Consider the following 15,769-nt stretch of genomic DNA (forward strand, 5'->3'; position numbering starts at 1 on the left):
TTCATTCTATGACAATATGCATTTTTTTCCCCCACCATGTTCCTTAGCGTTCCTTAGTGTGTAGTATGTCACGCCCTCCCGATTGATTGTTACTTGATATATTTGACAGTAGTTTAAGAAGTCAATAACAAGCAGCGTTCAACCCCTCAAGAGTACACACTTTCAAGGCCGCACACAGAGAAACGTTCCACCTCATCATGGGCTGCCATTATTTTGTTCTCCTGTCATGCAAGTCATAGACAGAAGCTTGTGAGGTGAAGAAACTATTTATTCCATTCAACTCATAAAGGTAGCAAAATGGGCGACTGAGGCACTTTAATACAAAAGTTTCCTGCCTTAATAGATACTTTAGATGCTGAAAACTCACTGAAATCGCACATTATGATGATGTTGATTGAGGTCCAAATTGTATGCTTTGCAGGGAGTTTGACTCTATTATCCATTATTCATCCTGCTTATTTTAGATGACATTCCCACAGGGATCCTTGGAATTTTGCTACTGCTACTCAACAGGCCGCAACCATCATATTCAGGTCCTCAATTACCACTCTGGTAAAAATACAACAAAGGGGGCTGTGCATCTTACAGTGTACGGATGATTTCTGTGTATACCATCATAATAATAATACATTTTATTTGTATAGCGCTTTTCAGAGTACTCAAAGATGCATTAAAAAAAATACAATATCCATACATTCATTCAGAGCTAAAACAAGGCTAAAAGCGGGTGGGGGCGCAGCAGTCAGATATAAAAAGTTAGACATTAAAAACGGATTTAAACAGGTGGGTTTTGAGTTGTTTTTTGAAGGAGGGAAGGTCGGGGCAAAGCACATGATGGACATGTGAATAATTTTATGTTTTTGAGTATGTTAAAGTACTCAAAAACGTGATTTAGATCCCTAAGAAATAATATTATTAATAATAATAATACAGTGTAACCTTGGTTAGCATCATTCATCTGTTACAGAACGTCCAACTCTAACTGAAACTTACCCATTTTCTCATAAGAAATTGCATAAAATCAACCCAGGTTGCTAAAATTGTTCATACATTACACATTTTTATTGTTTTACATGCAAAAAATCATTTTAAAATGCATATCATTACATATAAATCAGATACATGAGCATTTACCTTCAGTAAAGACGTGATTCTTGCAAAAGACATGGCGTGGGCATGTGTTATTTTTTTAATTCCACATTGCTTCTCACCTAAAATATCAACTTTTGGATCATGGCTGCAAAATAAAGTCAAAAAAAGTTACAAGTGTCAGCATTTTCATAATGAAAGTGGCAAACTATTGAATGAAGCCAATTACTCATGGCAAAACACAAAGGTGGTTTCTGACACATTGTGTATTTAATGAAGGTAAACGTAACCTTAAATGTTCATTCATTCTTTCATTTGTCAATTATATGCTTTTAAAATTGTCTTATGCATGTAAAACTATCATTTTAAAACTACAGAAATGTTTTATGTCCTTTTTGAAATTTGTGATGTAACTGTGTTAATTAGCAAAGAATCATAGATCATCATAGATCATAGATGGGCTTCTGGTGAATACGCTAACTGACGTTCCACTCTTGTAGTAGTAAAGTAAAGAATAAATTAATAAAAAAGTACAGTAAACCTCGGATATATCGGATTCAATTGTTCCCACTGGTTTTGTCCGATATAAGCGAAATCCGTTATATGCGTATACCGGAAAATGTCCGTTTTACGCATATATCGGATTTATATCCGGTATATGCGTAAATCGGATTTTAACCGTTATAAAAAGGCACTTCCTTGACTATGTTTCCAATGTACCTGGACGCGCAGGCAACGCTGCAAACGCTGCAAATGACGTCGTATAGCGGCCTGTCATGATTCAGCGAATCGGAGCGCCACGATGCGGCCATCCGATATATGCGAGGGAAATTTAATGGAAATGCATTGGAACAGGACTGGAGATTTTGTCCGAAATAGGCGAAATCCGTTATAAAAAATCCGATATATGCAATGAATTTTTATTGGAAATGCATTACAGAAAAATTGGTTCTTTTTTATCTGTCCGTTGTGAGCGAATTTCCGATATATCCGAGTCCGATATATCCGAGGTTTACTGTAGTAAAGAATACGGTGGTACCCTGGTTTTCCTAAGAAACGAATTCCAAAAGTTCAGATGAAAACCGGACTGTACAAAAACCCAAGGCAATTTTTCCTGTTGGAAAAAATGTAAATCTGATTAATCTGTTGCAGACATCCAAAAATGAACAAAAAATAGATTTTTAAAATTATTTTATGATAATTAGAATAGTCCATGTGGACATCAATGTGAAATAATCATGTAGGAATGTTTATGTTTATTTAGCAGTTAATTAAAAAAAAATGCATGGACAATAAGATGGAGGCTGCTTTGTATTGTAGTCCATTTCTGCATATCTCGAGGGAAAGTCAGAATTATGAGATACTTTGACTATTTATCTTGCAATTATGACTTTTCCTAACTCATAATCTTGACTTTGTATCTCATAATTATGACATTTTATTTCATAATTTAAACTTTTTATCTCATAATTCTGACTTTTATCTCATGATTATGACTTACCATCGGGGTATATATTTTTTTCTCAGTGGTGGAAATTGGCTTCCATATATTTTTATGAGTATTATTAATGAAATTGTGAAGACTATAATCAATTTTGCTACTGTATATGCGGCCCTCAGTAGAAAAGGTTTGGACACCCTTGTTTGGTATTTCCTGTTTTGAATGTAATAAATATATTTTTGGAACATTAACATGTGCCACATGGGAATGTTCTGTATCAACACATGAAATCTCTAGTGGCAATTGTTTGCCAACTTTGATTGTGTTATGTGTACAATTAAGTAGATACTGTAGTACTAGTTCCGTAGTACTGTAATAGTCGATACTGGAAATGCAATAGTAAGGTAATGTGACAAGTATAAAAATTACAAGGCCATGTATGGATTTCATATTTCAGTGATGGAGTCAAGGGGATAAAACATGCCCCCCCTCCCCCCACTCCCCTACTTTGTGAAGTGGCAAATGAAAGCCAAAATGAAGGATGGGTTTTATGTTCGTGCAAAAAATAGTCGGGGAGCTTGAGCTTTGTTTCTCTATTAATTGCTCTGTTTTCCTCTTAGATAAAGGTTGCAGGAGGCAGATATTTCAAATGGCTATTGTCGACGTGCTAATTGGCATCAATACAACGGCTCATTTATTTTCTGGACGACCTGACCCGCATAATCAAATTGTACTCAGAGACAAATAGAGGGAATAAACTCTTCTCCATTTGTTGCTGTGAGACACAACAATAGTACATTCCACCACTTAGACAAAGACTGGTAGGCTGCACCGCCCAGGATGTCTGGATTGTTCCTGCCTCCTGCACCCCTTCCTTACCCTGATGGAAGTGTTTTCCTCTGATTGCTATGACAATAAGACATTGTCAGCGATTTTACATATGGTGACTTCTAGACATGAAATAACACCCCTATAGTCACCTTATACTCATTTTACCCAATTTGGTAGACATAATAACGTAAAATAAGACTTAAGACCACTACATATGATGTCTTTAAATGCAGCTTCTGATTGCCTTAGATTTGTATGTTCATTCATTTACTCATTTCTATTATTGCAAATACTTTGTTCATGTCACAAATACGTACAGTATGCTTAAATATGCACATTTTTATACCAATAAATGGCTGTAGTCAACCACAAAACAGCAATATTTTATTAATTGACCAGTTCAGGGTGTACCCCGCCTCTCGTCTGAAGACAGCTGGGATAGGCTCCAGCATACCTGTGATCCGAGGGAGGATAAGTGGCATAAAAAAACGATGGTGGATGGATTTATACATTAATTATTCTAAAAAACTGGATATAGTGACGCCATGAAATTGGAACTGCAAAATGCAATATTTAATGAAGCTAATTTTATTTCAAACTGACCCATTAAAAGCCATTTTTATACAATTTGAATTGAACTTGAATTTAGTTAGATGTTTGGTTTGGACTAATACCAATACATAGGAAACTAACTGCCCAATAAATTGTTTATAGTGCAAAATAAAAAAAATAAAAAAAGCAGCAGCTGTACCATTACACCACTTTCTGCCTTGTATTTGATTTACGCAAATGCTCCAGTTTTTACTGAAAAAAAAAATGTTTAAAAGGATAGGACACAAAAAGAAAATCCAAATAACACCAATCACTGGAAAAATATTAATATTTATATTATGTTATTAGTGGATGGTGACCACTTGCAAGTCATTTTTAAAATCTTTTTTATCTTACTGTCAAGCGTCTTTGAGTACCTTGAAAAGCCCTATACAAATACAATGCATTGTTATTATCAATCCATCCATTTTCCACTAGGATCGCAGGTACTATTATCATTATTATTATTACTTTAAAAGAATGCCCTATTATCATCACATCCATGCTGTAGAATGTTCTATTGTATAAAAGCAGAATGACATTTAGACAACAAGTGACTACACACACAGATATATTTTTATATTTTTAGCAGCCTCATTTCCAATCTTTCTCAACTATTTTCATGGACCAGTGAATCATTAAATTGAATAATTCCAATGTTGCTGTATAAAATGAAGGCTTCAGGTTTGAAGTCTCACATAATTAAAGTTACCAAACATGTGTGCCCCCCCAAGGAGGTTCAATAAACTTGCATTCATTTTGAGCTGATAATACCCAGGGAGGAAGATTGGTGAATGGTTGTTTGTCTATATGTGGCCTGTGATTGGCTGGTGACCAGTCCAGGTTGTACCCCGCCTCTCGCCCGAAGACAGCTGGGATAGGCTCCAGCACCCTCGTGAGGATAAGCGGTATAGAAAATGGATGGATGGCACTCCACACACCATAATAAAGAAAATAACATCACACTTCTCTAATTGACAATAATCCTCAACACATCAAGTATTTTAATGGGCCAAATAATCACATCCTTCTGCAGCTGCAGCAGCATGACCATCCTGACTATACTGACTGATATCAAGTTGTTAGTACTGCAAATACACCCAGTAATCCATTTCAAATCGATGAAGAATGAGATACTCAATTGGAGTGTATCCAAGAATGGAAACGTCACTTCGTTTTCCACACTGCTGAGTGCACAATGTGTTTTTGGCCCCTTTGTACGTAATCTAATGTGATCGTGGGCACAAAGACTTAAATTATTACAGATAGCTGACAGGCATGTACGGCTCACTGACCAAAACAGCTCTTGTAAAGGCAGGAAACTGAGCTATTTTTACAGTTAGAGCCAGGAGACGGACAAACGGGCGACCGGGCCAAAGGGAAAGAATGAAGCTGTAATTATGATTAATCATCATGAGGATATATATATATATATATATATATATATATATATATATATATATAAATATATATATATATATATATATATATATATGTATATATATATATATATATATATATATATAAGACTTTGAAACGTCATCCTCTGTGATTGTATATAATTATATCATCCCGTCTCAGTGTGAAAGATTTATTTGATGGTTATTCAAACATGGTCATTTTAAATTAAATGTAAGCATCATGGCTACTCTGCCACTGAAACAGAGAAAATTCAAGTTCAACTAAGAGGATTGAAGTAGAGTTCTTACATAGACTCATAATAAATGCACTAGAAACACATTCATAGCCCTAGTACCCATTTCCAACAAACATTTATTTTATTTGCATAGAATTTATTTTATCTTTTAAGTATACTTGATTATCTTTATTGAACCTAATACAGTTTGAAGGTTATGGGGGGGAGGTGAAAGGCAGCTGACCTTTCCGTTTTAATTATCTCAAAGTCAAGACTTATGATCAACCTCCTTCTCTGTAGAAAATAGCTATTAATAAAGTTGTTATCTTCTAAGCTTTTGAGGCTTTCATTTTTATTGGTATGCAGGTCGTGGCAGCACGGGGAGTGTGTGTGGGGGGGCATGGCTGCCTCAGGAATCAGGAGATCCCGACTGGAATCTTTGCTGGACCATCTCTGTTTCCAGTTTGTATTTTCTGATTATTTTGATTATAATATAATTATTCTGATTATAAATTGTTTCCAATGCAGCCCTAATATTTCGTAAGTACCAGACAATACTATTGAGCTAGCTGACCACCATACATTTTGGACAAATGGAACAGCATCTGAAACAGGCATGACGAGGGACAGAGGTGCATTTAGAGGTGAAAACAACATGAAAATGAAGATGAGGACTTTGACGGATTTGTGGGAGAAGATTAATTTAAAAAATACGGTGAGTATTTCATGAACAAAAGTATGTGGCTCCACCATAAGACAGAAGACCATAGGAAGGTCAAGCTGGACAGTCGGACAAATACTATTTTATTTTGAGGTCCATTGAAGTAATATTCTTGGTATGATCTACCTGTAGTGTGGGAGGTGGCAGGCTGCACAATAATTATGCTGGAGTGCTAATTTTGTACTTGCTGTGTACTAAGTGCATGGATGACAGGATGTTGAGGGGGTGTATTGCATTCTGTCTGCTAAATGTAACAGCTGGAACAATGCAGCAGGTCACTGAAAGCACAAATGGAAATTATACAGCTTCTTTACATAATCCACCAATAGTAAATCAATGTACACACTAGGGATAAAGTTGGCCCGCTGAACGTAAGGAGCTATATGTCTTAACAGGCTATGCAGTTGAACAACACCAGTGTGGTAAATACATCATGATTAGTCTTTTCTGCTCCTATCCTTTTTAACAATACATGTATTAAAACATCATGCCTAAATATTAATATCCCTATTTCCACATCATCAAATGATATTTTTATATGATTTGTCTGTAAGATTGATATTCAACTGATACTCCTAAAGAATGATCCTCCTGATAGGATTTTCCTCTTGTGTTTTGATTTAAGCAAATCAGAGTGTTGTTTCGGATTTACATTCATAGTTTTGTGCTTTGTGGCTCATTCTGAAAATGAGTCACCGATTCAGAAGTGCGTAAGCAATTTCCCAAGCATCCCGATGGGTGTCCTCCCACCATCTGAAGCCTTAACGGTTCAAATTTTCTCCTGCTTGCTGAAGGGCTGTCAGATGAGACAGCCCTTGTATTGACTGGTGGATAACAATAAGGTGACCTGGCCATCCCATCTCCTGGAACGTCTCTTATTGCATGCTGGGAACAAACATAAAGTGAAAAATAATATGAGTAATAAGTAGCTGGGGACGTGTGAGAAATTGTCCATAGGTATGAATGTGAGTGTGAATGGTTGTTTGTCTATATGTGCCCTGTGATTGGCTGGCCACCAGTTTAGGGCGTACCCTCTTGCCCAATGTCAGCTGGAATAGGCTCCATCATACGACAAGCAGCATTGAAAATGAATATATTTTCACAATTACAGCATAGGAAACCTGTTTATAATACGGTTTATATGGTTTTAAACATTATTAAAGCCCTGTAGACATGAAGTAACACCCCTCTCGTGACAGTTACACTCCTATTATGTATTATTTACACCGGATTGCCCAACTATTATTTTTACAGGGACTCTAGATCACGGCTAGCAAGCTCACAAATGAACCAGTCAGTCTGCAATTTATGTCTTCAAAAGTTAAGAAAGCGTACCACTTCCACATTAAATGGGAGTGCAAGGTAGGGTAGTGTAATAGGAATGGATGTCTCATCCATTAACATTACTGCTGCCTAGCGGCCAGAATACTACATATCACATGCATTTCAAAATATTTTGACTAATAACAGACCATAGTCTTCCACAAAAAAATGTGATATTGCAAGGGACGACTGCATGTATCGGTTTTCGTACAGCCAAACAGAGTAGTCGGCATCCACACATTGGTGACTCTTCTAGAATTAGGACGCTATAGACAAATCCTGGCCAGGGAATCCTTTAATCGTCTTTATTGCGTGTAATTTGCACAGGAGACAGGGGTTCATGACCCTCGCAATAATCAGATCCCGCAGATACTCCCCCCGAATATAATCATAAGTCATCATATCTGGAAATGATGATGATGATGATGATGGCTGTGATTGCCTGAGAGACGAGGAAGAGTAGATGAACTTGTTGGGAATAGTGGAGACAGATAGGCTCCAGCATAAGCAGCATAACTGATAAGTGACACAGAAAATGGACGGATGCATGGATGGTGTATTTTGGCGTGATTGACATCTTCAGCTCATTTGGAGGTCTTAATACATATATAAATATATCATCATTTATCTTTCTATTCATTAAATATAGTATAAGTGGACATATATCAGGCATAATGGATGGTATGATTAATCATGATTAATTTGCTATAAAAAAACCAAACCTGTGATTAATCATGATTAATTCATTGCTGCTTAGGCTTATTGTGATTAATTAGTGAAAACTGTGATTAATCTGATTAAACTTTTTAATCATTTGACAGCCCGAATATTATATTCACTATTTGAGAAGCACTAGGTTATGTAAAGTGAACTTAAGTGAACTTAATAGTTTAGCTCAACCCAAACCACTGGAAAGAGATATGCAAATGTACTGCTTCTCTTCTACTGTTATGATGTCTTTAAATGTCCTTTTACTTATTCACACTGGATTTCTATCCATTGTAATGCTTCTCCACGAGGTACATTGTGATAACACAGTAATAGAAATAACGAATGAGAAACCAAACAATGTGTCTACACTGGTTAGGGGGTAACAAGTAGTATACTGTGTGCCAGAAGGGTTCAAAATGTATAAGATAGCATTGGGATTTGCTCCAGCTTTTTTTTTTTTTTTTACAAATTACATTGGATTTTTTGCCTCATTCACTGTTTTTTTGTTTGTTTGTTTTTTTTCATTTGACGAGGGGTGACAATTGCTCAAAGCCCTGATATTATGTTACAGCACACACAATGGCTGTCCAACTACACCAACATTGATGATGAACATGATGCTCAAGTTTCAAACTGACTGTGATCACCAAAACCACAGTAAACAGTAATGTGACTGTCTGGGTCATGCACCAGAAAACATGACATCATCAGAAGAGGAAATAAGTATTTTTAATAAATAATAAAAATATAATAATTATTTATTAATATTAATAAAATTATAAATAATATTTCTCAATAAATGTAAAGAAATGGTTTTGCAATATTATTACTTTATCCCCATAATATTTTGACTTTATTCCCATAATATTATGACTTTATCCCTATAATATTTTGACTTTATTCCCATAATATTGTGACTTTATTCCCATAATATTATGACTTTATCCCTATCATATTTAGACTTTATAATAATATTATGACTTTATTCCCATACTATTCAAATTTTTTCCCACTCACTACTCCTACTCACTACAATGTCCAACTATTTAAATTTTCTTCCAATACATTTTCTTTTTGTAATTATGACTTCATTCCCATAATATTGTGACATTATGACTTTTTCCACAGCATAATTTTCCATAAATGACAACTTTATTTTTTGTTTTGTGTGCTACTCTGTGGAAATGTGGCTCTCGTCATTATGGTGACCAAATTCCAGTATGTCCTCCTTCCAGCCAACCTTGTGGCTAACTTGCTCTGATCCACTAAACTGAAAGGTCAATCAAAGGTCATTCAAAGCCCCATGCAAATACTGAATGTTAAGGTGACAGTGTGATGTACAGTATTTGTTTATATGTAAATGTTGGGTTTGCCACACTCACTCGACGGTGTCCTCCCAGCTGCACCAGCTTTTCTGATCCAATTCTTGCATGTCCAGCCTGAATTTGGCCAGACAGAACTCCTCGATGGCATATTCATAATGGGGTCCACAACCAAGTGCTGACAGACACTGAGTCACTGTTGAAAGAAAGACAAGGCAAAGTGCATGAAGATGGAAAACAACTAAATCCCAAAGACTGTCATCATCAAATAGAACATAGAATAGGAATGTGTTGTCAGTGTGGCAGAAACAATGAAAAGCACTTTTTAGTCTGATTGGATATTTGTTTAGTTTCCAGTCCACTTTCTGTTCTCTTCTGGGGCTGAGTTGTTACCTTTGATGGAAAGAAAAAAAAGGCTCACTCAGATATGAAATGTCGGTACACAACACTTCAGCCAAGTCCAGTCAAGGATTCAAGGTGTTTATTTGTCATTCCAATAAAAACATTTACATTCTTGGAATGAAATAGGTCACTGAAGGTCTGGCAGCAGCCAGCAATAAATAATACCGATAAATATATGAAATTGAGCAAAATTGCATAGGTGGATTGGCAGATTGGCTGTGTATACTGTATGTGTGTCTGTTTGTTGTTAGGATGCCCCCGAAACCTTCTCCATGATGGAAGCGGGTCTGTGTCTTCTGGAAGTGAAGACGTCCGTGGTAAAATGATGCTGTGCAGAACCTGACAGTTGTTTAGGAGGTCCAGTGCCCAGTTGCAAAAGGAGGGGCTCGGTCCTTGTGGGTGTTTCTTTCGGCTTGCAATGCTGCTACAATAACAATATCACACGAGCTCAGGGGTCTCAAACATGCGGCCCGCAGACCAAATGTGGCCCGCAGGACACTAGTTTGAGGCCCCCGCCTTGATATGAAAGTTTAATGTTAGTTTGATATGGATGCTAAAGTGTTTCTTTACCGGTGTGAGTCAGATGATGGTGTTGAAAGCTGACATGAAGTCGATGAAGAACAGGTGTACATCCATAGGTGTCCTTCCTCTACAGGTGTGTGAGGGTGGTGTGTGTTATGTAATTGATGGCAATCTTCTCAAAGCACCTTGAGACTATCGGTGTGAGACTATCAGTGAAATGATGCTCCATTCTACAATCATATACCTCCTTAGCTTTCCTGATGCCTCCTGCCTCCTGGATGTTCTGAGAGCAGCTCATGTGAGTTTCAGATTAGATTTTACATCTCCGTCCCTATCCCATCCCGATGAACCTGAGGACAGATGATGCATATTCCTCCAGCTCCACCGCTCCTTATCTCATAGCAGTCTACCAGCATGAGGACAGCATCCCAGTGATGGTCCTCAGCAGGTCTTGTGTGTGAGGATGACAGGCCGAGATGCACATGATAGAGATGTGAGAGGCATGTTGATCCTTCGAATGCAAATGTTCTCTTTGATTTTTTTTAGAAAGTGCAGGAGCATAAAAAGATGACCTTTGACCTGGCATTTCCATGCTTAATCTCTACTTACTGTTGATGTGACTCGTGGAAATCAGTGATCCATGTAGTGATCCATGTGTGAATGCTCACTGAGACGCTCATCAGTGTCTGTAAATCTTCTGGACTAATAAATGTAAAATGTTTGTTTTGGTATCTTATCATGACAAGCATTATTATAGCCACACGGGAATGACAAAAAACATAAAAAATAAGAGAGAATAATAATAATACGAGAATAATAGTACAGACATTTTCTTAAGTTAAAATCACTGAAATTGCAGCATTTTCCGATCAGGGATGCTGACCTTATTTATTTATTGATTTATTTGTTTGCTTATTTATGTATTTTTTATTTTTTTATTTATTTATTTGGGCAAATACACCACAGTGCATCTCCCACACCAATCAAACATCATACAACTTTCCATTATTTACATCTGTATTCAGCTATCTGATCACAAGCCCAAAAGGAGTAGGCTGAAGCAAAAGCTTATAAATGCCTACCCCTTTTTGCAAGATATAATCATGTTCATGCCACTGTCTTGTTTTCCCCTGTTATTATTATCATTGTAGTATTATTATTGTTATTATCATTATCATTATTATCATTATTGTTATAATCTTCATCATTATTACCATCATTATAATCATCATTAATATTACCATTTTCATCATTATAGTTAACAATTTTTGGATTTTTTTTTTAATTATTTAATTTTACAGACTTCATTGCTTCTTATAGAGTGCAGTATCATTCCATCTGTTATTTTCTGAAATCCACAGTATTTGTGCTTTTATTGTCAATTTATTAGTCCATTTTTTGTGACATTTACATATAATTTTCTGGATTGCATGTGTCTAATCTTGTGCATTAAAAAACAAGAACTTGAGACTGTGTCGGAACAAGTGACCAACCCAAACATCAGTATCTTCTTGTTAAACCCTACCTGAGGTTTTTAGACGTGTTTGTGCATTAAAAAGCAAGGTTTTACCAATGACCAGCTCCAGCCCCAGTCTTCACTTGCTGTGCCTAATCTGGATTGTTTGTTTGCATTGTATTGCCTTATCTCTGAGTTTGAATGTCTTCACTATTATAATCAACATTCTGGCTCCAAGCCTGCTCCAGAGCCTCCACAAGTCCCCATCCCCAAACAGTCTAATGTCACATGCTTAAATGACTACAGACCCGTGGTACCCACCCCCATACCAGCCAAATACCTGGAGAGAAAGGCCATACCAATTTGTATACATAGGGAACAGACTAACAGAGGATGCCATTGCTATTTTACTCCACACACTCCTGGAACATCTAGACCTCATCTAGACCTCTGGCTGTCAGCTCTTTCATTGTAGTTCAGCTTTCAACGCAGCACAGCCGACCAAACAAGTTACACAACCTAGGTCTGAATACCACTCGCTACAATTGGATTTTGGACTTCTTAATTAACCACACACAGTTATGTGAGAGTGAGCTAAGCATACTTCTTCCACCCGTGCTATCCACACAGGGTCCCCACAGGGCCCAGCGGTCTACATGACTGCCCAGCTTATTCCAATGACACCACAATGCTAGGGCTTATTAACAGCAGAAACGAGACAGCTAGCATCACAGCTGACCACAACCTGGTTTTGAAAGCAACCCCAGGCTCACACTGAATCCGTTACGACCTCTGGAAGCATTCCGTAAGATGGAAATCCCTGTGGTAGGCTCACACTAGCTCTATGCGGTGCAGCTCCATCTCCGGACGCAAAAAATCTATTTATACCTCTCTGGTCAAGCTGACAGAAAACGAGCATCTTATGAGCTATAGGTATTGACTCTTCCATCTTTCGGCTAGCGATGCTGCTACAATAACAATATCACTCTAGCTTGTAGTTATGAAAATTGAACACTGTTGGCATTTTTTTTGTTTTTTGCTACGACTTTGGCGTCAAAATCGGCTGCACAGTGGACGAGTGGTTAGCACGCAGGTTTTCTCTGGGTACAAGGGCTAGGTTAATTGGCGACTCCAAATTGTCCATAGGTATAAATGTGAGTGTGAATGGTTGTTTGTCTATATGTGCCCTGTGATTGGCTGGCGACCAGTCCAGGGTGTACCCCGCCTATCGCCTGAAAACAGCTGGGATAGGCTCCAGCATGCCCGCAACCCTAGTGAGGATAAGCGGTAGAAAATGAACAAATGAATGAAATTGTTGGCAAAAATCAAATCATACAAAAAGTGGGGTCTATGAAAACCTTGGTTTGCCTCTTTAACAATGTTCTATCCGTATATGTAGGATGCATAGTTTAAATGTATTGAAATTATCAGGCATCTTTGGTTTTCAGTCATAAAAATATGATCACCCTAACCTATTGTGTGTGCAAAAACTGCAGTGAAACAACACTATTGACGCTTTTGTTGACAACGCATCTAAGTCAACCAACTTATCAAGTCCTTGTCCACTGTATTCTTATTATTACTTAAATAACAATAATAATACACCACTATGTACATCAGATGATCAACATCAAAATGAATGGATGTTAGCTAACTCAAACTAACTTGTTTTCTCCCACTAGAATGCAGAGAAAAGGGAAATAAATGTGTTCATGTTTTACATAAGGATGTTGAATGATTTAAAAAAAAAAAACCATTGCAGTTCCACTTTAACATCAATACAACCAAAGAAAAAAGGCATTTTTGCAAAACATCCAACCTCACACATTCTAATTCCTGGGTGCGACTGTGATAGATGACCTGTCCTGGGGCATTAACGCTGCTTTAGCTGTAGGAAAGGCCCAACTTCTGGTGAACTTTTACAACTGTGCCAGATAATGTGGTTTTCCAGGAGACACTCCAGTGAATGGAGCAGGGAAAATCATCGGAACAAGACTTCCGTAGATGAGTACCACCCACACCACACGCTGCTTGAGACGAGTACATAACATCCTGCAGGACAGGTACCATCCTGACCATGACCTGTTAAGGTACACATATATATAACTGCAGTATGTGTGATCTGGACATTGGCATTGCTGCACCAACTTCATAATACTCAAATATCTTTATATTCTGCTGTTGAACCTTACATTATCTGTCTTTAAATTGCACCACATTTGCATTTTTGCTACTTTGCAGCATAATAATTACATCTAAACTCGCCTCCAGCCTCCACTTTTTATCTTGCAGTGAGGACTACTTGTTTCACACAACGTTCTTCTATCACATGTTCTGACACACTGACAGGTAAGTGACCGAGTCCAAATGAGGCTTAAGTGTCACGAGTAGAAATTTCATGAAGAAAAAATGAAGAAACATTTCTGTTTTTAATACCGCTCTGTAAAACAGGGGCTGCACGGCGGCCTAGTGGTTAGCGCGCAGACCTCACAGCTAGGAGACCTGGGTTCGGTCCCACCCTCGGCCATCTCTGTGTGGAGTTTGCATGTTCTCCCCGTGCATGTGTGGGTTTTCTCCGGGTACTCCGGTTTCCTCCCACATTCCAAAAACATGCTAGCTTAATTGGCGACGCCAAATTGTCCATAGGTATGAATGTGAGTGTGAATGGTTGTTTGCCTATATGTGCCCTATGATTGCCCTGCCTCTCGCACGAAGACAGCTAGGATAGGCTCCAGCACCCCCGCGACCCTTGTGAGGATAAGCGGTAGAAAATGAATGAATGAATGAATGTAAAACAGGACGAGATCTGCACTTCGCAAATGCATGATTGCCTATGCTCTCAGTGTGCCACGGAAGCCGACTGTGCACTGACAGCTTCTGACCTGTCAGCAAAACCCTCTGTTGCTCAGTGAAAACACAAAATGCAGAACGATACGTCCTCAAACACCACAAACTCTCCAATGACACCATAAGCAACGTTGCTTAATTTGTCGCTAGTCACTGTTGAGAAAAGATGTCGCTAAGGGGGGTTTGGAATCTCCCCAATTTGGCAACACCGAGCATGAGGCATATTCTTCTTCTTTTGGCGATGCCTCAAAAAATAGGACAGCCATCCCTATGGAAATGATCGTCAATGATACAGGACTTAATAGTTTTGCCAAGAATAATATTACAATACAAACATCTTAACTGGAGACGATTCAATGAAAGTAGCCTAATCCATCCTAGTCTCGCTGTGTTCCGTCCGTGTTAGCTGCTCCGTCAGCAAATTTCCATTAGAGATGAGTATCAGCAGTGTGGTGGTCATGGGTCGTTTGACATTGTTAACACAGTGTGCAGCCTTTGACTCCTCCGAGTTGGAAAGTGTCAAATAGGCTACACACGGCAGACATATTTTTCCACTCATAGGCCAAGACTAATTAGGATGTCAGATCCGATGCACACAAAGAAACTGCTGCTATTTTCTCCCAAAGTCCCCACACCTTCTAGCTCACTTTCACCATGTTCATATCTGATGATTCATCATATGGAAATCTCCATTTTTGGCTTTTCATCTCTAAATTGTGTTTGACCGCCTCCACCCTTATTATCCAATATAGCAGCAGACCACCCACTACCGTGGCTTTTAAACCCCTTTTAGTCACCGCTCATAGACTGTTTCCACCTTAGTTCACTTCAGACTTTTTACCCTTTCATAGATTTATACATATTTTTAAACCCACAC

At 38.0% G+C, this 15,769-nt stretch overlaps 1 protein-coding gene across 1 annotated transcript in view; it reads right to left on the reverse strand.

The window, feature by feature from the left end:
• LOC131136089 (receptor activity-modifying protein 1-like) overlaps nt 1-15,769 on the reverse strand; it is a 48,819-nt gene that overhangs the window by 11,653 nt on the left and 21,397 nt on the right. Inside the window, exon 2 of the mRNA XM_058082589.1 lies at nt 9,726-9,861. Within this exon, the coding sequence (XP_057938572.1) occupies nt 9,726-9,861 (136 nt within the window). The remainder of the gene's footprint in view (nt 1-9,725; nt 9,862-15,769) is intronic.

This window comes from Doryrhamphus excisus, chromosome 9, assembly GCF_030265055.1.
Source record: "Doryrhamphus excisus isolate RoL2022-K1 chromosome 9, RoL_Dexc_1.0, whole genome shotgun sequence".
NCBI lineage: Eukaryota > Metazoa > Chordata > Actinopteri > Syngnathiformes > Syngnathidae > Doryrhamphus > Doryrhamphus excisus.